General features: G+C 49.0%; 2 protein-coding genes across 5 annotated transcripts in view; one reads left to right on the top strand and one right to left on the bottom strand.

Moving 5' to 3' along the window:
• The window catches only part of LOC308058398 (merlin-like), a 37,510-nt gene extending 19,021 nt beyond the window's left edge, over positions 1 to 18,489 (top strand). For 3 of the 4 annotated variants that reach the window (XM_080374095.1, XM_080374094.1, XM_080374093.1), the window contains 6 exons: positions 345 to 562; positions 1,461 to 1,563; positions 2,227 to 2,354; positions 2,954 to 3,104; positions 3,775 to 18,144; positions 18,381 to 18,489. In XM_080374095.1, coding sequence (XP_080230221.1) covers positions 345 to 562; positions 1,461 to 1,563; positions 2,227 to 2,354; positions 2,954 to 3,104; positions 3,775 to 4,023 — 849 coding nt within the window. In that variant the 3' untranslated portion in view covers positions 4,024 to 18,144; positions 18,381 to 18,489. The remainder of the gene's footprint in view (positions 1 to 344; positions 563 to 1,460; positions 1,564 to 2,226; positions 2,355 to 2,953; positions 3,105 to 3,774; positions 18,145 to 18,380) is intronic. The other variant, XM_080374096.1, reaches the window with a different exon arrangement.
• A 1,814-nt stretch (positions 18,490 to 20,303) lies between these two features.
• LOC308058426 (C-C motif chemokine 7-like) lies at positions 20,304 to 21,471 on the bottom strand. The gene is made up of 3 exons (XM_080374157.1): positions 21,344 to 21,471; positions 20,833 to 20,950; positions 20,304 to 20,438 (listed from the first exon to the last, which is right to left on the bottom strand). Exons 1-3 carry the CDS (start codon positions 21,420 to 21,422, stop codon positions 20,342 to 20,344), a joined length of 294 nt encoding a protein of 97 aa, XP_080230283.1. The 5' UTR covers positions 21,423 to 21,471; the 3' UTR covers positions 20,304 to 20,341.
• Between the last annotated feature and the right edge of the window lie 1,219 nt (positions 21,472 to 22,690).

Genomic DNA, 22,690 nt, shown 5'->3' with positions numbered 1-22,690 from the left:
GCAAGGAGGGAAGAAAGGAAGCAAGCAACCTTGGAGCTGAAATTGGCAGAAAGGGGCATGGTGCACTGGCAACTGAAGGGGCCAGCTTCAATTTTTGGTTAGTCTTTCTCCAGCCTTAAGCAAATGTGTCGTCTTGCTTTGTAAATGTGAGAGGCAGGAATTTCAGGCAATACTGAAGCAGAGGAGGAGCACCAGACCCTACAGTTATGTTTACTATAATTTTTATTTTAAGGAACAATATTGTTATCACTTGATCTTTTGGGAAAAGATGTCCTCTTCCTGACTGTGTGCAGTGGTGATTTTGTAGATGCTAGGCAGGGTAACTAACAGAAATTGTTTCTTAGCTCCGATCCCAGGAAGCAGCAGAGTTGCTGGCTGAGAAAGCTCAGATTGCAGAAGAAGAGGCAAAATTGCTGGCCCAGAACGCTGCAGAAGCTGAGCAAGAGCGACAGAGGCTGGAGATCACAGCCCTGAAAACCAAGGAGGAGAAACGCCTGATGGAGCAAAAGATGCGAGAGGCAGAGCTGATAGCAGTGAAGCTGGTGAAGGAGTCTGACCGGAGGTTAGATATGCTTCAGTGGGGTTGTGTGGTCTCTACTGGGATGCCTGGGTCGAGAGAATGCTGCTTTTCTCAAAGCTAAGCCCAGGAAGGAGGGATTGTTCCTGAAGCAACACTTCAGAATGACTAAGCCTTCTTGCATCTTGTTTCACCTGGTACCAGTGGTTGTGATGCAGGTCAAGGATTTTACAGAGAATTAGATGCAAGGCTTTTAGAGAAGTTTAGTATTAAAGATCCAGAATGCAGAAGCATTTCCTATTTAGCATTATCAAAAGAACACTGGCTACTATCTATCTAAATTTACCAGTCTGTATACCCTGTGAGTTATGAGGCTGTTTTCATTCATTAGTGCCAAGTGATGATCTCTTGTATCCCTTTCAGATCTTTGAGAAGTGTAAATCAGGTAAACTCGTGTGGAATACAAGCTACTCTAGAAGTGTTTGCTTGTTCCATAACACTGTGCTGCCTGAAGATGCAGAGCAGACCAGTGTTAACTGGGGATATTTAACCTTACTATTAAGGGCCTTCTGATTGTTTTAGGATACTGCCAAAAAGCTTGCCAAAATAAAGAGTAGATATGTTGCAGCTTTCCCCACCTCAGGGAGGATTTCTGACAGCTTGGAGAATCTGTATCAGCAGGTCGTAACTGAGCCCAAGGAAATCAGGAGTAGGAAAAACATGTTAATTCAGCCAGTTTGTACAGGATTGTCTTTGAAAGCATGTGTCATGCTGTGTCCAGTTAGTTCTCCAAGTGACCATCCTACCACAAGTCTCTGGGTAAAGGAATCACAGTAATGGATGTCATTCTCTGGAAGCTAGTGAAGTGTGTAGCTCTGAAATCCATGTGTTGCTTCTACTGTGGAAATAATCAATCATTTACGTCAGGGTATTTGTCTTACAGAGCCAAGGAAGCAGAGCATCTGAAACAAGATCTGAATGAAGCCAGAGAGGCTGAACGGAAAGCGAAGCAGAAACTCTTAGACATAACAAGGCTTAATTACCCTGTAAGTTTCTGCTTTACTAGCCACCACTTAATCTTCAGAGATTTTGATTCCATTTTTATAGCCCACATCAAGCTGAGTAGTGGCATATCTATATCCAGCTAGGGGGTGAACACCTATAGGATCAACTGGTGCTTAAATAGAATGGAGGTTGTATTTGTTCAGGGCAGTGAGGATGATAAAGACAAGACAAAAGTTAAAAACAGGACTGGTGTTGGGACTTAGTCAGTATTAGGCATGAATGCTCTCTCTGCCATCTCAGACAGTACTTTGTGGTTATGGTTGTGCTGTGTTGTCCTGGCATGTGAATTGCCCATGAGTGTCTTCAGGCAAAGCAGAAGGAGCTGTCTTCAGCAAGAAGGCAGTACTAAGGCTGTGTGCCCCAGCTCCCTCTCCTGCTCCAGTCCTGCTGCGGATGTGTTTCCATTCTTTGCTGAAATAGGATTATTGCAGCCAGGATGCTCCTCTGCCCTTGGATCTGTGGGTTGTGGACTTCAGCAGTTCATCTGGGGCTACTCAGGTAGAAGGGAAGGGCTGCAGGAGTGTCTGTGTGTCTGAGAATCCATGGGTAACTTATAAAATGGCTCAGCATGGCATTTTTGCAGAAGCTGGGGGGAGAAACCCGAAATCAAATCTTACTGACAGTGCTTGTGTTCCCTCCTTCAGCATGTGGTCAAGTACCCGCAGTACTCCCCAACTGACACCAGAGATGTCAACTTTGACAAAGGATCCATAAAGCTGGATTTGAAGGACATTGACCTCAAGAGACTGTCCTTTGAGATAGAGAGAGAGAGGTATCAGTATGCTTATGGTGTAAATAAATGAAAATGTTAATCATGGAAAGTACAGAAAGGAAGGAAAAAAACCTCTGGGAATCAGTTTCATCCTGTTAATAACTCAGGATGGCCTCCTACTTGCACATATGGCTGGAGGCCTTTTACTGAGCTGGTGTGGATTATGTCTTTGTAAGATTAGCTGTTTAGAGGAAGAGTGTTCTGGTGGCATCAAGCCATGACAAGTCCAGAGCCCTTCTGTCCTGGGAGGGCATTATGTCGGGGGTACACTTTGCTGGAGTAACACTGTGTTAGCAGACAGAAGTTTCCCTCTAGTGTTAAAGTATAGTATTGCTTTGATCTAATACATCGAGAGGTTTTTCCTCTCTTGGTCTGGCAGGAAATGCTTGATAAAAAAGTTCGTGTGTGAACCCTGAAGGGTGGAAGCAAACCCCCTCCTCACTGGGTCAGGGGAGTCAGGCTGACATGTGCCATACTTAATTTTGCCTATGAAAAAACCAGAATGAAGTGAAGACTTTCCTCTCTCCTCCTTCCATACATAACTATTCTTGCGCTATGTCATGCCAATAAGCTTTTTGTCTCCAATCTATGGACTACAGGCTAGACTACTTAGAAAAAAGCAGAAAATTTGAAGATCGACTGAAGGAACTGAAGTCTGAAATTCATGCTTTGAAATTGGAAGAAAAACAGTCTGGGCTTTACTGTCATTGGAATGAAGTACTGGGATCCTTGGATCGCTCCTTAGGAAATGTATGTACCTGCCTCTTTTTTTTTTTCAACATGAACCATGAAAGAGAACAGTGTGGGTGTGCCAAAGGTAGTTGCTGTATTTCAGCTCAAGGCACATGCTTTAGTACCCTTGATAGCAAAATATTAAAAGTGTGAACACAGACAAGGAAAATTCATGTCAAAACAAAATCTAAGGAGTTTTTTCTGGGTGGGATACCCGTACCATAAGCAAACAATAATCATCTTATTTTACGGATTATGAAATCATAGTAAGGGCTTAAGGTCTTAGAGCAAACTAAATTGCTGTAATTTAATAACACATTTAAGTGTGGTTCATCATAGTTTGCAAAACATTTTCATTTATGTGCTTTGTGGTTGTCTTGGTGTATTTTTTTAAGGCAGTGAGGAACTAAACCCAGATTTTTGTTGTAAGTTTCTTGTTATTTATATAAACGTGGCAGCCTCTTCCTTAGCCAGTGCCAGAATAGGGCTGGCTTTGTCTCTCCAGGTTGTTCCATGTGTGGCAAAGATGGCTCTGAGTCAATAGTTTTACAGAGAGGAGAGGGGCTTGGAAAAATTATTAGGGGAAGATGGCCTTTATTTTCTGACTATGCATCTGACGTTCTCTTTGGCTTGATGAGTGTTGATATAGAGAAGGCATTAAATTTCCGTGTGTTCTTTTCTTTTAAAGACGTCACCATGGATGAAAACCTTCGAAACTGGAGAATCATTGGATATAAATCTTCAAAGACCTTTCCCTGCTTACTCATTAAATACTACAAGCAGTTGGCCTTGTACCAACAAAATTCAACACACAGTGCCAGTGGAAAAATCATCTTTTCAAGCAGATTCCTTGGTTGCCAACAGTGTGGGCACAGGAACCAGGAAACAGATTGTAAAGGTAATCAGATTTCTAAGTAAATTTCCAAACGTTGACTAAAAGTTGTGAGTTTCAGAGAGGTAAAGAGTGGTTGGCTTAAGGATCTGTTTTGTCCAGCTCTGTCACAGCCTCTCTGATGACAAGTCAGTGTGTGGCTGTTGCATGAGTTTGGGGACTCTGCGTTGGCAGACTTCAGGACAGTTTATAACTTGAGGCCACCTGTTTTTTCTCACTTATGATCTAAGCTGGAATGCGAAGCTGTAAGCCTTGGTAAATGAAACTGAGATACCTGTATGCAGCAGGAGGATCTGTGTTAAATTTTACTTTTATCAGCCAGTTTTGAAAATGAGAATATGCTCCCAGGTACAGAGAGCTTACAACATACTGTGCCTGTCTTCTGGTTTTAAGGGGCAGGGAGTAAGATACCAATAAATGCCTAGACTTCCTACAGTTTGGTGCTCTGCTGATGTATTCCCTGTCAAAGAGTCCTGAAGAGCTAATGAGCTGGGTCTTATGAAAAAACGCCCACCAACCTGCTTTTAAATTTCACTACCATGGAGAGTCTAGTATGCATTTGAGAAGAACTGTAAGGGCATGCGGTCTTGAACAGTGGGAAGAAAATCAGCTTTCTCTAGGCAATGCTAATTGTGCAAGGTATTTGGAATAAAGCAAGCTTGATATATTTGCTGCTGTTTTACATGAACAAAGCTGAGGGGGCTTAGGATTGGTCAGAGACTCTAGTGTAACATTCAAGCCCTGAATCTTCAGGGTTGTGTGCTTAGAACTAGAAGGCACACAGCTGAATGTGGCAACAGATGAGGAAGCAGCTTTTTCTAATGCAAGTAACAGAAGCAACTTTTAAAACTAACCTAATCCAAACAGCAGAGATGAGGCAAATATGCTTGTTTCAAGAAGAAAGAAAAAGCTATTGCAGGGTATCTTGCAAAGGGCTCCAGAGCTGGAGGTAAAGGAAGAACCGGACCAAAGCAAGCTACTTGGTTTTAAGTAGTTCAGGGCAGAACTAATTTTTCCTATTTGATTTGCCTGTAGGTTCAGCAGCATGACTCGGATGTGATCTACATTTGAAGCCTCTTGTTTCCTTACCAGACTGGTAAATCCTGGTGGCCATCTTTTTGGCTGCTGCAAAATGCACCTATATGAGGACACTTGTGCAGCTCTGCTGACAGGCATCAGCACAAGAGACATGCTACTGTAGTTAGAGCGATGTCATTCAGCTTCCAAGTAGATAATGTAAGCTGGGAGAGCTAAAACTGCCAGTATAAAAGGGCTAGTGTCTTTGGGTACAATGGTAAACATACAAACCCAGAGGAGTGTTGTTTACTACTTATGCACTTTTGAAGAAACACTTCAGACTTTGCTAAACCTTCTCCCCCAGGTGTTTTTACCTACTGACTTAGCTGTATGGTACTGTACTCATGTAGAAAGGATGCTAGGCAGCAAGTTTCCAGGAGATGTTTGGGATGAGGGAAAAAAAAATTGTACATTAACTTGGTGTTTACCTACACAATAGGCTGATCATGGTTTTGGTCCGATCCGTAGGACAAGACTCCCATAGAGTTGCTCAACATTTTAGTGTTTGCCTTCCAAATATTTTTTCCTTGGCTTCCCCAAACATTTCTTAGTTCACTTAATTGATCTGCATTTCTCTATGAGAAATGTCAGCTTTTAATTCCAGATGTAGGAGTGGACATCTTCAAATACCTCTCATTCCTGGGGGAATCCTTTGTTTGGAATGCAAAGCTTCTGTTCTCTCTACAGCTTCTGACTAGGGCCAAGCACTTTCTGTTGCTTTTGCTGTTCCAGCAAACTTTGCATACATTAACTTGTTTCCCGTTCTGTGTAACACAGCTTACAAATTAGACAAAGACAAAAGATGCTATCGGTATCTGCTAAAGCTGGACTTGTTTCTGATGGAGGGGTGCATGCAGCAAAATGTCTGCCTCATTAGTAAAACCTACTTGCGTTTTCCGGTTTTGTGTGTGTTTAAATGTCTGTTTCACCATAAATCTTTGTTCTGAGTACTTCTGGGGAAGCAGATAATATGCAGGTGTAGCTACAGTAGCAGCACAGCTGAGCATGTGACATGTGATGTAAAAATTAACATTAATGTTAAATGTGTTGTTCTAAAAGCCAAGCTTCAAAAAACCACCATTCAATAAAAAGCTTCAATTTCTACTTGCTAGTAACAGCTTTGAACTGAATGTTGGGTCAATATTACAACAATAACAAGGCAAGTTCTAAGAACAAACACACAAATCTCCTCTGTCCACAACTCTGACAGACTGAGAGCACGGTGGGGGATAGCATCTGTAGCCAGCTCTGTTCTCAGACTTTTACCAGTCTTGACACTTACACAGGAAGATGCACATAATGGCGATCTGCGGTGGTGTTCTGTTGTCTTGTTTTCTCAGCCTTGAGATAAATTACTGCCTTAGGTGGGTGGGTGGGGTGCATTAATTCTCTTTATAGCTCTGATATGAGATGTTTGCAGGCTGTTGGCAATTGCATGGATAGTTTCTGATCTGTCTGGGAAGAGCCTTGTGTGTGAGATGGAGAAGCTGTCAGAGGTATCAGACTGAAAAGGCAGATGTAGCCAAGGTGCCAAGGGGTTGGGTAGGTGGCACTGACCAGGACTTAAACAGTGATGAGATAAGAAATAGTGCTAGAGGAAAACGGTACAAAACAATTCTGGATGCGGCATTCTTGGATTTGGGGGTGGGGAGGAGTGCTGGGATTTCACTGGTTCTTCTTTTCCTGTTGCATCTTTTTGGTGTGTATCTTGCTGCAGATAACTAAGCTTGTACCTTCATTCTGTCACGTGTGCTGGGGCTTCCTTTTGCTTTTGTGTCTGAGCTGCATCATGGTCTAGGACATAGAGGAAGAGAACTGCTCCAAATGCAGGTTAATTTCTTTGGGCTTGGTCCTGTGTATCACAGTGAACAAAAGGACAGGGTCACACTGCTGCCAGCTTAAAAATGAAGCCTATCTGCACAAGCTGTCCTCAGCCTGCTGGCTCACAGGTGTTCTCGCTGTGCATTGCTCATGCGCAACGCTATCTTCCTGCATGTATGGGTGTTTGAAAGATTAGCTGGGGTAAGAGAAGCAGGGATCTGCTGGAGAAATATCTGCACAACCACAGATGGAGTCAGATGCTGTTGCTGGGAGGGCACTGTGAAGAGAAGTGCCACCTGGGCATCAGTTTACTTAAATCCTAAATAAATATTTGCAGCAATTAAAATTTCTGTGTTGGTGCTTCTGGTGCTCATAGTCACTTGCAGTATTGACCACTTCTTAAAACAGGCAGCTACAGATGTGCGAGGAGGATGTGTCTTTCAGTTGAAGAATGAGAAGTGTGAGCCCTGGTTTCCCCCAAAGCAGGGAAGAGAACATAGATACCTTGTCCTAATCCGTAATGGCAAGATTTGTCACCCTAGAGAGTGAGGTATTTATCTAATGATGCTGTTGCCGTTTTTTGAACACTTGAAGCCCAACATACAGCTGATAATGGTGAAGACCTGTGGACCTGCAGGCAGCAGTCAGCAGATGGTGCTGCGATGCTGTGATGCTGCACAGTTCTGCTCTGCACTGGCTCAGAAAGACCTGGCTTGGATAACCCTGCATTGCTCCATGCAAAATCTCTGCCAATTCGTATGTTCCCACACTAGCCTGAACTTGCTTCTGTTCTCTTCCTGCGGTTTAACCTGACATAATTTTGGATGGGGATTCAAAATATGCAAGCACTATACTCTGAGAAGGGATTATTGCATTAACAACTTTGTCCCATGGGTATGAGCTAACTCCCCATATTACCAAAAAGAAAATCCTATAATAGTTCTGACACATCATTGTCATCAGACTGTGCAAATGGCCTCCTGAGTGGATTTCATCCATGACTGCCAGAAGCATGTGGGACCCTGCGTGTCTGGTGGTGCTATGTGTTATATTCCTTAATGCTATTTGAAACAAGCATAGGCCTGTTAAATTTGCAGAGAATGGAGGAATTGTGGTGGGTAGTCTAAAGAGGGTGGGAGAGGCCTGAGAACAGTCTCAAGGGTCACTGCAAGGAGGAAAGAACAAATTCATTCTTTGTTTTCCTGTTGGAGGAGATGCAATGTTCTGGTCTCAAACTACAGCAAAAAATGGAAGAAAAAAATAATGCAGCAGTGAGGAAGTGCTAATAGATCACCTAGAGAGCAAAGCAGTCTGTTCCTGGAGTGACACAGTGAATGCTGATCTTCTGTGTGGAAGCTGATGACTCGCCTCAGCCCTGTTTTCCATGTTTCTCTGAAAAACCACTTGTTTTAATCCCAGGGGGCTTTCTCTGCCCTCATAAAAACCTTAGATTGGGAAACTGTTTGCTCGGTTCTTGCTCAGTGGAGTGCTCCTGATCTGAGCTGCGGGAGCCAGCAAATGCTGTTTAGGCCTTTAGAGACAGCATGTTGCTCCAGGGACCTGGCTTTTAGAGAGCAGCTGGTTTGTACTCACCTAGCCTGCATCCAGGTTGCCCCAGCCCTGGAAGGTGGGCACCACAGGGCATGTGGCTGACCCCCCAGTCATCTGCTCTTGACCTTTTTCTCCCTGCGCTGCTGCTGTTAAGGAGTCCAGTCACCGGCAGCAAGACGAGTTTGCACCCTGCCTTCACAGACTGCTGGTGCAGAGCTCTGCACAAGCAAGCTTCTTCCTCTTCTTCCTGGTAAGCAGGCTGTCGTCCCTGCATCTCTTTGTGGTGTCACCTCACTTCTCTGGAACCTCACGCATTCTGAGCCTATTCTCTTGTACCCAAGGTATTTGTTCTCTGTTGCTGGATGCGGCTGCCAACTTCTTGTGGCCTTCCCAGAGCATCCCTGGTACTTGTGCCCAAACTTTAGGAGTGTGTGTGGGGCACTAGGCTAGCACCTTTCATCTGCTGTTGTCACTTGTGCTCCCAGCCTGCTGCTCTGGGTGATGGGGAGTATGGTGGAGACACAGTCCTGGCATGGGGACAGCTGTGGTGAGTCCTTGGTGGCAAAACCCCCAGGTCAAACTGTTTTCACACAGTTCTATGGACAAAAGACAAGCCCAGATGCAAGACTCAGCTGTAAGACTCAGCTGTGTGCTGTTATTTCTGGTTCTCTGCACTTTGGGTTCCTCTCTGTCTTCCTGCAAGGTATTTTCAGGGATAGGGTCAGCTTTTTGGAGGCACAGGGGGAAGCCCACCCCTGGGACTGCACTGAGGCATTTCGACTGGGGTAGAAAGTAGTTTTCACACCAAAGAGCACTTTAAATCAGGAGTCCTGGGAGGAGAAGGCTTTGTCATGCTGAATTACACCCAGCAGGGTTAGGGTGGGGAGCCTGTGGGAAGGAGCTGTCTCTTACAAGGATAGTAAAGGGCTAATGGTTGCCATTACTCCAGGTTTGGTCCTAAAAGGAAAGCCAAGATGTGACAGCTTGTTACCTGCTGGGCCATAAACCTCTGTGCTCTCACTGGGGAATTTACAGATGGAAAAAAATCAATCACCTTCAGCTGAAAAGTGGAAGATACTGTCCAGGGGCAGCTTTGTGGCTGGGGGGATGCTGTGGGTGCTGGGCTTTGCAGACTGGGGTGGGGGATAGAAGCGAGAGATCTGGAGGGACCATTAAATAATCCTGCCTACAGTGTGACTCAGTCCTGTGTCCGGTTGTTGAAAGGAGCAAGAGGAAAGGGATACGAGCTGAGCCCAGAAATAGTCTTGTGCCAGTAAATTCAGAAGGGAGATTCTAGAGAAAGAGGAAGTAAATAGAAAAAGCCTGAATATTTAAAATAGTGTTACAAAATTCTTTCAACTCAGCAGAGGCAGCTGAGGAAACTCTGAGGGGACTTGTACAAAGTGATCAGAGCCAGGTATGCAGAGGAAACCAAAAAGAGAGAACTCTAAACCTCTGATGATCCTAAAGGAGATCTGATGTGCTTTGGCGCTGCAGTGAAGGTAACTGTTCCTGGGATGTGGCAGCAAGGACAGTGAGATGGGATGGATAAATACGGGGCGTGTGAAGAGTTAAAGGCTGCAAGTGCAAAACTAAATTCACTCCTGGGGAACAGAAGCAGCAAGGAGTTTAGGAGATAGGAGTGTCTACACTGTGAGAGACTGCCTCAGCCCTGCTCCTTCAGGGCAGGAAAGGGGAGCTGTTATGTCCAGAAAGGATAATCTGGAGGAATTTTGTAGGAAAGGCTGTTATTATTCAGTGATTCCAGACTGAGTGGTTGAGCTCAGCAGGCCAGAGGGGTTTCACACTGAAGCAGTTAATCATGTATCAAACCCCCAAAGCTGCTGCCACCCCTCCAGTCCTGGAGGGGAACAAGGGAGTCTAGCATTTGTCCTGGGAATGAGAGCAGGCAGCTGCCATCCACCCGGGCGGATGGTATTTGTACAGCCTTGTAGAACATTTGATTCCAAAACAAAGTTGTAGTTAGTGACATCTTTTAAAATAGGGCTCTAAACCGCCCCTGTAAACCAAACTTGTTCAAAATCAGAAGGAAGAGCACGCCTCTAATCTGGCTGGCTTCTCAAGCGTGCTGGCTGCACAGTAGGACTGATATCCATTGGAGTGGTGGTGATTTTTTTATCTGCCCTGCTTTGGTCAAAAACCTGCATGAGAAACGTACTACTTTTATGTGGAAATCTAATTTCCCATCTCTTTGTATTCCCAGCTGGTTTCTAGCTATATGTCCTTACACCAGCAGTGTCCACTGCACCTCTTTTCTATCCCTGGTGTTGGCTTTGATGCGTTCACACAGATCAGTCCCTCATTTTCCTAACCCTTCAACCCAAGCTCTTTTGCATTTGACTCTTCATGATGTGTAACACCAGGGTCTTGTCACGGTCTTGTGATTTGTAGCATGGGTCTTCCCCTGCCTCAGACATTTCCGTCTTACAGCCTCCCAAACCAGAGCGGCTGCTCCTGCTGTCCCTTGTCCCCAACAGCATGATCGTGCAGTCTGCACTGCTGAATCAAATCCCTTCTCCATTGCTCCAGTCCTCAAGGTCATTATAATCTTTCTGTGTGATATCCTGGGCTCTTCTAGATTGATGATAGCATCCCATTTTGCCTCGTCAGCAGGTTTTCTTTGCATTCTCCTGCTTTTTGTGCCAAGATCATTAATGTAAATGTTAAGCAGAATAATTTTTGAGGCAGAAACTCAAGGAACTGTACTGGTAAACCCCCTTCAGTCTAACACATCATCTTTCAGCTGAAGCAATTACCGTGCCCCTTTCAGGTGACTCCTTACCCACTTCACATTTCATATGCCAGTCACATCTTCTCTAGCTTAGCTAATAATTTACTGTGTGGCACCATTTCAAATGTCTTACTGGAGCCCAGACAAGTGAGATCTACTGCATTTCCTTTGTCGCAAAGATCTGTGAACTTATAAAAGGAAGCTATTATGTTAGTGTTGGTGTGCGTCAGGACCCATACTGTATGATATATTGCAAATATGTTATATCTTATGTGATGCCCAAGGATCTGGAGAGGGGAGTTCAGTGGGAGGCATATGTCTGCAAAATACAAAACTATTTCCACTAATCAGGGCTGGAGAAGACTGGTGTCACAGAGTTAGTGGATGGAACAACATGCTAGCAGATGACATTCGCTCAGGAGTCATTTGAAATGCTAACTTCTGTGTCTAAGGTCAAATGAACTACAGCTGCTTGGGAAAGAGAAAGAGCTATGTAATGTTTTCGAGTTTATGGCCAGATTTTAAAGAGATTTAGGTCCTGAGTATTTGGCCCGTGTAACTTGGAAGTCTCTGTTCCATTCCTCTTTGATGACATTCATGTCCCCTAGATACCATTTTCTTTAGAAAATGAGATTTAACATTTCCTTAACTGGGGTTGATCTTTGGTGCTGCCAGTCTAAGGATTAAGTAGAATATTGGCGTGTGTGAAGTACGGGACAGAAATGAATTATCCAAATACCCTGGTGTTGTGGAAACCAGCAGGATGATCTCTGAATGCCACGTTCAGCTGTGATCATTTTGACTCTGAGAAGGATAGAGCCAACACAGAAGACTTTGAGCCAGGTGATGAAAGCATTTAGTGACTTGGAGATGAAAGACTGAAGAGTGGGGCAAATAGATGAAGGGAGCTTAAAAATAAACATTCAATATTGATTATTTATCCTTTCATGCAGAAGAAGAAAAGGACAGTTACGTGGTTAAACCCATTTATAGAGAGAAACTCTGCACCAGAGAGAAATATTTTGACACAAGGCATAATTAACATGTGAAACTGTCTTCCAGAAGGTCTTGTCAAGGGCAAAAAGTGGAGAAGACAGACAAGCAATTGCTATGAAATAACCCCAGCTATGTAAGTTTAGATAATTTTTTATTTTTAGCTTGTTTTCATGGAAATGGGACTTGTGCAATCTGCTGTCTGGGCGCAGGAGGCAATGCAATGGTAGTTGCTGTCTGCAAGCTCAAAACTGAAATCACTTCTTGCAGTCAGACAACTTCTTTTTAAAGTCCCGACGATGCGCTCCGGTGGGCAGGCGCAGATCTCTGCAGAGGCCAAGAGCCAGTGGCTCTGCCAATTTGCACAGAAGAGCCGTAGGTCAGTACACCTGGGAGACCAGAGCCCGTGTGCTCCTGCAAAACCAAACCCAGCCCTGGTGAATTAGCCCCAGGGCTGTTCTTTTAAGCACAGGTGTGAGAACAGGGCTGCAGGTGCAAGTCAGAGGCACAGGAGACAAACAGCAGGATGGGGGATAAGCACAATGTGAGAGCTGGGGGAGGTGTTGCGGGGGCTAGACTACGGCAGAGCAAATCTGGGCTCACAGTGTGGTGAGAAGGTGTCAGTGAGCTGGCAAGTGAGCTTCTGAGCTGGCAAGTGAGCTTCTAACCTGGCTGTTTCGCTGTGCTTTGTGCTCTGAATCCTGCTACTTGCAGAGAGATGTATTTACTTTTAGGTGAAGCAGGGTACTTTTTCTTATGTAAATGTTTGCTCCCCTCACATAACATTTCCTTTCCCTGGTTTTGTTTAAAGAAGTGTATCTGCTTGCCTTAAGGACCAAGGGATGCTTGAGGCTGGGGACTTGGAGTCAATATGGGGAGTCAGGGAGAAGGTGAGAGAACTTGAGGCTGCAGCCATCACTGGGTGAAATACATCCCCTGGGGTGGTCTCTAAGCTCAGACACGGAGCTGAGGGGGTAACCAGCTCCCGGTGTCCCTGTGGTTTGGTGGTGCTGTGCTGGGTGGCTGGAGGGGTGTCAGACACAGGTGCCTGCAGAGTCAAGTTACCCCGCTTTTGCTGGACTTAACTAATCCCTTTGTGGATTTTTGTCATGTGTGCACACAGGCGTGCTGCAATGTCCTGCCTGCGGAGAGGTTATTTTTGCTCTTGCCACTCTTCTGGTCTCCTGTAGAAGTCACTCAAGCTGGGGAGAGAACAGGTCTGTCTTTGATGCAGGACTATGGAAAAATCCCTGCCCTGAGCTGTGGTCTTTGTGCATAGCATAGCACGGGATCCTCTGAGGAGGAAAGGACATTCAGGAATTTGTCTTAAAAAGCTAGCAGTGGGGACTGGTTTAGGAATTCCACTTTGAATGCTGAATTACTCTCAATATGCAAGGGTCAGCGACAGCTCATTGCAGGGTGAGACTGGTGGCTGATCTGTGTTTTTCTTGTAACCTCTAGTCACGGGAGCCCTTTGCATAATTTTTATCAATGATGAGTGTCGCTTCCAGACGGATGTTGCATAATGCCATGTGGTTTTCTCTACACTTGCATGGAATCGTGGTGTTGGCAGTTTCTTTCATTACTTTCTGTCTGTGGTTTCCTTCTCTCTTATGCTGGTGCGTGGTGAAGGCAGAAGGGCTGCTGTGATCCCTTGAGCGCTGTGAAGTGCAGGGACCCACACGTCTGGCAGTCTCTCCTCAAAGAGATGCAGAGCCCACCCCTCTGGCCTGACTTGGTGTCAGAAATACAGCCCGCTTCTGTCAGCTAGCAGGGATTTATCCACAGGGTAAACTCTGCGGAGCTGGGGAGGCTTTCCTAAAGGCGCCTGCAGGCTGAGGCAGTTGTGTCCCAGCTTTTGCAGGCTTGGGGACCAGACACAATATTGTCCTGTTACAGTGGCTGAGGTCATCCCTCCTCTTCTCCTAGTCTAAATGAATCCCATGACATCGGCTGGCTGCCCTGTCTGGGCACAGGACTTTCTTGCTGCTCTTTTCTTGCTCTCCTCCTATCGCTTATTTCTTGAAATGTGAAGCCCTAAGAGGCAAGGTCCTCACCCCAGTACCGAGCAGATCTGGGGGTCTGCTTTGACTGCACGCTGTTCCTGCTGCTTCTGGCTGCTCTCTCAGTGCAGCTCTTCATGTGTTGTCATGCCTTGACTTGTCCCCCCTGCCCTGCCAGCCGCCTGCCCTCAGGCCACTAATGATGGCCCCTCTGGTCTTTTAACCATGCTTGCAGCCCCTGGGGATAATGTGTGGTTTAGACTTTAATTCCTTTGTTTTCCTAAAGAGCACATGCAAGGTAGTGCCAAAACCATCTGATTATGCAAGACAAGTGCCATGTTTGCTCATCACTGGCTTTCTGGTGCTTTTTCTACTCCATGTGAGTTTGTCCTGCTAATCACCAGTGCTTCAGAGATGGCCACAGCCCGGTTCAGGCAGAAGTTAGAGGAATCTTTGGGGCCTTTTTGTTTGACTACACCTGCCTTATCTACCTCTTCCTTACTTATTTGTTCTCTTTTCCCTTCTCTCACCTGTGTGCACTAAATTTTGATTGTGTTGAGTACTTAACCATAACCTCTTGTTTTGTCTATGCAGACAAGCCAAAAAGAGGTGGCATCTTTGGTCCCCTGGTCCCCTTCTTAACTAATGAGCTTTTATTTTCTCCTGTTTTTCAAATTTGTATTTGTAAAGATGGATTTACTGGTCTCCTATGTTTCCTCCCTATCCTGTGTCCTGTCCGTCTGTGTCCACCCCTGAGACCCAAATTTCTCTTGTTTCCTGCTGGATTAGAAAGTAATCTGTTTATGGAGGCCTTCCATGGTAGAAGAACTGAAAAAATATTTAATTTCTTCACTCTCCCTTTACATCAGTTCCTTGTATTTAATTCCTTAAACATGTTTAAACACAAACTTTCTACTTTTGCTGAGCTGCAGTTTTGTGCAATTCATTGAAATAGCCTTGATTCCAGTTAGAATGGAAGTATTTCGTCACTGTCCAGTAAGAAGTCCCATCCGGCTCTCATCTAAATGGAGAACTGAGAGCTTGGCCAACCATTTCTGCAGCAAAGAGGAAATATTTTCACTGTTTCCATCAGAAATAATCTTTGCAATTGCGAGATGTTCTGTGGTTCCCACCAGATGACAACCTTTCTTCTGGTACTGCTAAAGCCAATGCCTACGGTTCATCACACTTTTACTGGTCAATGCGCTGATCTCAGTTCCTAATATTTGCTGTGCGGGGGATATTCCTTATCACCATCTTGGTATTTGTTGTTGCCGTTGCTACTCTCTTGCCTATCCCACTCCTTTTCTCTCTGCTTGGGCAGGCGAAGGGGCTCCCACCAAGCCAGCGTTGCCCACTGCCATTGCTCATCCCCGGCTGTGAGCCCCGTGACTCAGTTTTCCTCCCCAAGCCTAGTTCAACCCTGGCTTGGGGCCACTCTTCCCAGAAGTATCCCACCCTGGGGTTTGGGTAGCTCAGCATCTTGTTTCTACAGTTGACCTAGGGAGCAGTTGCTGGTTGTCTTCGTTCTAACAGCCTGTTGCATGCTGGTGTCCTCCCTCACACTCCTCTTGGTTAAACAAAGCAAAACTGGCTGTGCTGAGGGCAGACAAGGTGCCAGAAGGGGGTGGTTCGAGGGTGAGGGTCTGGGGCAGGTCTTCATGGGAGATATGAGGGTTTACAGGCAGAGGGGTTCATAAAATCACCGAAGGCTTCTGCGGGCTGACCCCTGAGCTCAGGATTCTCTGCACACAGAGGATGCTTTGAGGTTAAGAGAAACCTCATAATGACTCTGACATGGCATGAACAGAAAAAGTCATGCAGATCTTCAGTCCTCTGAGGAGTTGAGCCTTTTCCTTCTGCTTTTGTGTATCCAGTGATGTTTGAGGAGCAGGAACATTTACAGCATACTACCTCTCCTCCAAGCCCTTCTCAAATGCCCCAGGTGAAGACCTTGGTCACCGTTAATTACAAAGGATTTATTCATTTGTAGCCTCAGGCACAGAACAGCTTAAACAGAAAAAGCTGAAAGTAGGCAGCTGGAGAGCTGGCGAGGTGGTTTCTGTTCATACCACTGCCCTGAGGCCGGATCAGGGCTGCCTAGCCCTTCCTGGAGGTCTCCAGTGAGAAGATTTACTCCTGTTCTCACCTCCATCTTTTCTAAAAGAAACAATCATGACCTTTTCTCCTAATCCTACACCTCCTTCCAAACGAGTGCTGGCTCAGAGAGATGCATCCTTCAGACAGGGACCTGTTGGCAGGGGGAAGTTTCCTGGGCAAAAGCCACCATGAGGTTTATGCCTGTGTGTGAACGGGGAGCATCACCCCTGCCGTGCAGTGAGGATGGGCACAGCCATTGCTCAGGGTCTCAGTGAGTAAGAATTTTCCCTTCTACCAGGCTGGCAGGAATTAGTCATGCCCGAGCAAGGGTCAGGAGGCAGGCGGCGGGAGGCTGGGGTGGGTTGCATGGTAACTGGGAGCTGAGCAGCAAAACTTTTGCAGCATCACAGGGCAGCGTCAGGGCAAGGCTGGAAAAAGAAAAAGACAAACGAGGGAAGTGGTAAGTTTGGCAGCTCTTTCTTTCTGGGTGTGCACCAGTGGGGGCATTTGGGAATTACCCTCTGGAATTGCAAATGCTTCCCCTTTTCAGTCATGGTACGATCTCTTCGAGGTTTCATCTGCAAGGCTGCAATGAGCTGACCTCAGTGGGCACCCACAGAACCTTCTCCTCCCTCCAGCTCGTACTCATCGCGCCCTGTCTCCTGACATGGGTGTATTTACTTTTTTGGGGCTAAGCCAGTAGAGAGAGCTTAAATTGGATGAAATTATCCTGCTTGAGAAGAAATGGGCAAGCAGTAATTGCAACAACTTGACTGCCAAGAGGCTGCAGACTGCAGCCAAAACTAAATTCCTTAGAAAGGTGTAGAATCTCTGTTCATCGGGGGGATGGGGAGGGTGGCAGCCTAGGCTGCAGCCTGAGCCCCACTGCTCCAGCGCTGGAGCAGTGTGACAGAGTCCTGTCCTTACAGGCCATCTGCTCCTCCACGTCTCTGTGACCTTTCTGGCATGAGAATAGTGGTGTTGACCATATTACCAGCAAAATGGGACAAATGTGAGACCCACAGGGATCCTAACTCAACACAACCTTGCTCCTACATGATCTTTCCTATGTGTCCAACCAAGAAGCAGTGCTATCAGTGGAGATGAATGTCAGTGCAATGCATCATTACAGAGCTAACAGCTGCGACTGGTGTGGAGCAGGGTGAGAAGTGGTATTTGCGGCAAAACTAGGGACCAGTTGGGATTTGACTCCTGGCAGCGGTTTTGTGCCAGCGAGAGCAGCGGTGGCTGGGGGTGGCCATGCCCTGGCATCTGAGCCGGGCTGGGCTGTCCATCCACAGAGCAGCCCCGCAGCCCCCCAGCACGGTGATGCTGCTGGGGCCATTGCAAAGCAAATCCCTGCCTGGAGCTGGCGGGCGATGCTCCACGGCTGCCTGCTTGGGGCTGCTGTCGGGGCTCTGGCCATGGGGCTCCGTGCCCCAGCCTGGCTCGTGGCCAGCGGGGTCCTTGCAGCAGCGGCAGGGTGGGTGTCGGGGGGCTTCGCACTCTGGCTGGTCCCCGGGGGCAGCCAAATGGAATCTGAAAGTCGCAGCCCCGTGGCCGGCGCTTCCCCTTTCTGCGGTTTCCTTGCCTTCTCCAGCTCAGCAAATCTGGGTGATCCTGACATAATTTCCCCGGTATGATGCGCTCATTTTCTTTCCTTGAAACCCTGCCCCTGCCCAGCGGCCAGGGATAAAAGGAGGGCATGGCCAGAGGGGCCAAGCATCATGCAGAGAAGAGCCCCGCAGCCCCCCAGCTCCAGCCCCGCTCGTGGCTCCCTCGGTCCCCGCAGCACCATGAAGGTCCCCGCAGCCACCCTGGTCGCCCTCCTCCTCGTGGCCACCTGCTCCCCGTCCCAGGCGCATCTCGGTGAGTCCGGCGTGGCCGCATCTCCCCGGGGCTGGGCCAGCCATTGCTCGGGGACCCCCGTGGGACTCAGGCATGGGGCCAGGGGTCTCCGGGGGTGCCACCGCCAGGGAATATGACACAAGGGGGGAGATGGGAGATGGCAAATCCTCGGGGAGCCCCAAGTGCTGGTGGGGCCAGAGCCTGTACTGCAGCCCGGGGTCTCACCATGGTGTCCGTCTGTCCCTCTGCCCTCATAGATGGTGTCCCCACCGCCTGCTGCTTCAGCTACCAGCATCGCCCGGTCCCGCGGAGCCTCATCGCCTCTGCCTACATCACCAGCAGCAGCTGCACCCAGCCGGGGGTGATGTGAGTACCCACTGCTGCTGAGGGGGGGGACGGGACGTGGTTGGGGACACCCGGCTTGCTGCTGGCAGGACCCAGTGCCAGCACCCTGCTGCTCCGGCCAAATGCCCCAACACAGGTTTTCTCCTGACAGCCTGGTCACCAAGAAGAAGAAGAAGGAGCTGTGTGTGGACCCCCAGGCACCCTGGGTGCAGGCGCACTTGAATCACTTCCAGGCGCAGAAGAACTGACCCTTCCCGACTGCCACCCGCCGTGCCCCTGGTGCTGCCCCCGGCACGCAAGAGTGTGTGAACTGCACCCTTCTTCAACAGGAAAATTTATTCTATTTAACTTATTTAAGTTAAACTAAGTATTTTTTACTAAGAAAAGGGAAAATACAAAAATAATTTAAATTATATCCATATAATAATTTAAAAAAGTGTATAATTTCAGCTATATCCTTATGTCTGTTAATGAAGAATCAGGAGTTCTGATGCTGAAATAAAGTATTTGTGCTATCAGCCCCTTTGGGTGTCTCTGAAGTCTCTGCTGGAGCCATGACATGGGAGGAGGGACCCATGGGGGCTCCCTTGCCCTCCCCACACCATGGATTCACTGCCCTCCTCTGGATGGGGTGGCCTCGGCCCCATGGCAGCTCCCATGGTGCTTTGACCCCCCCAGCCCAGGTTAAGCTCCAGTGCCACCCAGCACATCCCCGCAGAGTGACACCAGCATCTCACCTGGGGCTGCCAGTGCCAGCTCTTATTTGGGAATAAGCGGGGCTGGAGCTGGGGGGCTGCGGGGCTGGCTCTCCTCTGCATGATGCTCGGCCCCTCTGGCCGTGCTCTCCTTTTGTCCCTGGCCGCTGGGTGGGCGCAGGGTCTCAAGGAAAGAAAATGAGCGCATCATACCAGCGAAATTATGTCTGGATTGCCCAGATTCGCTGAGCTGGAGAAAGCAAGGAAACCGCAGAAAAGGGAAGCGCCGGCCACGGGGCTGCGACTTTCAGATTCCATTTGGCTGCCCCCGGGGACCAGCCGGAGTGCGAAGCCCCTGTGCTCCCTGGAAGCCTCCCTGAAAGCATCTGCAGTGTCAACTTCTTGTCTTTAAGGGAATTATTGACACGAGTGACAAGTCTGGTGTGGTCCAGTTTCCTTCGTTTGCCATCTGCGTTGCCACTGCAGTGAGTGGACAGGCTCTAGGGGCTGCGGGAAGATTTTCCCCGTGGGACAAGTTGATTCCTGGAAACCTGGAGCCCCCTGGCACAAGCAGGGTCATCCCCATGGGTGCCCATCTCTGGGGGCCTGGCAGGGGCTGAAGGCCAGTGCTAAACCTCCTGGCACCTCTCCTTCTGCAGCCGCCCCTCTTTAACCTATTGATCCATCTGGGGAAAAAACAACCCAAGGCCCCAAACCGTGCTCCCTCCCCCCCAACCCAACCCGTCTCCCACTGCTCGCCTCTGCCTGCCTTTATCACTGCCTCAATCCTCATCCCACCAGGCAGGCAGCTGCCCAGGGCATCCTTAAACCCTACACCCGGGCAGGGGCTGCTTCATCCTGGTGGGGAGCTGGGGGGCATTGGCCTTGGCCCTTTGGGTTCCCCTGCCCTCCCAGGAGCTCCCGCACAATTCCTGGGTCCCCAGGGGGATGCTGAGCCCTGCTGGGACCCCTGTTTTCTCCCGCAGGATTTACATCATCTCACTCCAGCGGCAGGTCAGAACAAGGTGTTTTATTAAACCTGTCGCGTACAGTACGTGCGATAGTGTGGAGGGGGCGATGGCAGGGAAGAGGGTGGAGCCAGCTCCATAAATTAAGGAGATGTGAATACAGGGATAATTGCGGGATGTGAATAAACACAGCTCGTGGGGAAGGCAGCTTCAGGAGGTACTGCCTGATGACTCCTGCTGCAGGAAGTTCTGGAACCAGGTCTCTTCTGGGTCCACACAGACATTCCTCCGCTCCACCACCTCGACACTGAGGGGGAGAGAGGGGCTGCGTTAGCTGGGGGGTGCAGGATACGGCCATGCCCTGGGGTTCCCCCAGTAGCCTGGGGAAGCCTGCTGCATCCAGCCTCCGGCATTCCCTGAAGGTGCTGATTTTTAGCAATCTCAGAAACCTTGCCTTCCTCCCCATTTTTCTGGCTGGCAGCTGAAACGGGGGACTTTGGGGCTATTTTGGATAAAGCAGTGAGGAGAGAGGTACGTGTGATGAGCCAGAGTAGGGCTCCCCTATCCGTGCTACTCGTTGGGAGTGGCTTGTTTTGGGGGATCCCCAAAGGCAGGACAACTGGGAGGGAAGGTGGGTGAGTGCCAGGGGTGGAAAGAGGGGTGCCAGGGAGGAAGGCTGGGTTGGGGCTGGGGGTACTCACCGCATAGCCCTGCGGGGGCAGTGGGAAGGTGTCTTCTTGTAGTCTTTGATGAAGGCGGCAGGGATTTCCTTTTTGACGAACATGTTCTTGTAGCAGCACTTGCCATAGGAGCTGCGGACTGGGGAGGTGAGAGGGGTTGGTGCTCTCCCTTGGTGGTAGGTGGGGAGTCTCCTGCTCCCTTCTGCTACACCCCCCCCCTCCCCCCTTCATCTCCTGTGGTGCTGCTTTGCCCCAGGGCAGGAGCCCCCAGTTCCCCTGTCTGCGGGGGGTTATTACTGAGCTCCCCAGCTGGGGTGATGAACCATCCCCAAGCCTATTTTGGGTTATTTTAACAAGAACAGGGCAGCCCTGTGCTTGGGCAGCTTGTGCTGCCCCTCAGCCCCCCAAACCCCTGGCAGAAACAGGAGTCGAAGCTCTCACATCCCTCCCCAAACCCCCAAACCCCTGCCAGGGAGGGAGCTGGGGACGTCACGTGGGCAGCTGTAGGGAGAGGCTCGGCACTGGTACTTACAGGAGATGCCCTGGCTCCCAGTCCAGAGCGTCGCCAGCAGCAGGGTGAGCACAGCCAAGGAGAAGACCTTCATGTCCATCCCCTGGTTTGGTCAGCTGCAGCACCGGGCAGCTCTCACTGAGTCAGGGCCACTGAGAACTACCTGCCTCTTATGCCTGCACCTCGGTGTGATATACCCCCCAGCCAAGCTTTCCATGACAGCACTGGACTCTCCCTGGGGAAAGAACCGCCCGGAGATATTGATAAAGGGCAACCAGTGAATGGAAATTCCTTCTCCTGGCTCCTCCAGCCCCTGTGGTACCTGAGGGCTGCTGGAAAGTGTGGTGAGCACCCACCAGCTCTGCACCACTGGTGATGCATCGGGGCCAGCAGTCTATATTGGGTTTGGTTGTTGCTGCCAGCAAACCACACAGGATGATGCTTGCGCCAGCAGAAGCCCCCGCTGAGTTTATTTTCTCCACCTGTTGTCAGCTGGGCTGCAATGCCTCTCTTGCAATTTTGCACCAAAGTGAGTGGCTCAGCGGCGGCCAGGCTCACCCCAGTCCACCCTGAGACCCATTGCTGCCGCCCATCGCAGTGGCTGTGCCCATCATGGTGCCTGTCAGAGTGGCAGTGCCCGTCACATCTCCTTGTGGCATCCCGGGAGCGTGGGCTGACAGTAGGACCTGACCAGGCATCCCTCGGGGGAAGCGCTGCTAGACTTTGCACCCAGGGGTCTTTGCTCATTAGCATGGCTGATGAGGCGCATGGGAAGCTCTCTCCTGGTGGGCTGTGCCCACCTCTTGCCTCTCTCATTCGTAGCTTCCCCACATCCCGCATGGACATGGTTTGGCCCCACACCCCCCTGGACTGCTTCATGGAGACATCCTTGGGGCTTTGGCTCTTCCCAGCCCCTTACTGACCCCAGCCCTTACAGAAGTGGTTTAACACATGGGCAGGAAAGCTGCCAGCAGCATCTGCCCGCTCCCCAGACACTTGCACAGCCGCATATTTGCACGTGTGAGACCATGTTTAATTCTGTTCAGTGCTACAAAACATAACCCGTGGAGCTGCTCTCCCTTAACCCCTCTGCTGCCGCTGGGCCGGCGAGCGCAGCCTCCCCGCCAGGCTGCTGCTGCCTGCGAGGGGCACGGGCAGCTGCCGGCACGCCGGGCTGGGAGCGCGGGGGCTGGCAGCGGGTCGGGACCCCAGCACCCCATAGGGTTGGCACATCCCCTTTTTGTGGGATGCCGGGGATGGCAAAGGCCCTTTGCCTTTGGGGAGATGGTGATGGTGACAGCGTGATGGGGAGGAGGTCCTCAATGAGCTGCTGTATCCAAAGGTGGTGTCCCCGCAGCCACCACTGCA

This window comes from Falco punctatus (genome assembly GCF_963210335.1).
Source record: "Falco punctatus genome assembly, chromosome: 1".
Lineage (NCBI taxonomy): Eukaryota > Metazoa > Chordata > Aves > Falconiformes > Falconidae > Falco > Falco punctatus.
The sequence above is the reverse complement of the archived record's forward strand: the minus strand, read 5'-3'. Positions and strand labels throughout refer to the sequence as shown.

Excerpts from the sequence above, each read along its gene's own strand:
- LOC308058426 (XM_080374157.1), bottom strand. The coding sequence starts at position 21,422 with ATGGACATGAAGGTCTTCTCCTTGGCTGTGCTCACCCTGCTGCTGGCG. Across the intron at positions 20,951-21,343 it reads TGGGAGCCAGGGCATCTCCT|TCCGCAGCTCCTATGGCAAG; the intron begins GTAAGTACCAGT and ends TCACCTCCCCAG. Across the intron at positions 20,439-20,832 it reads TGCCCCCGCAGGGCTATGCG|TGTCGAGGTGGTGGAGCGGA; the intron begins GTGAGTACCCCC and ends TCTCCCCCTCAG.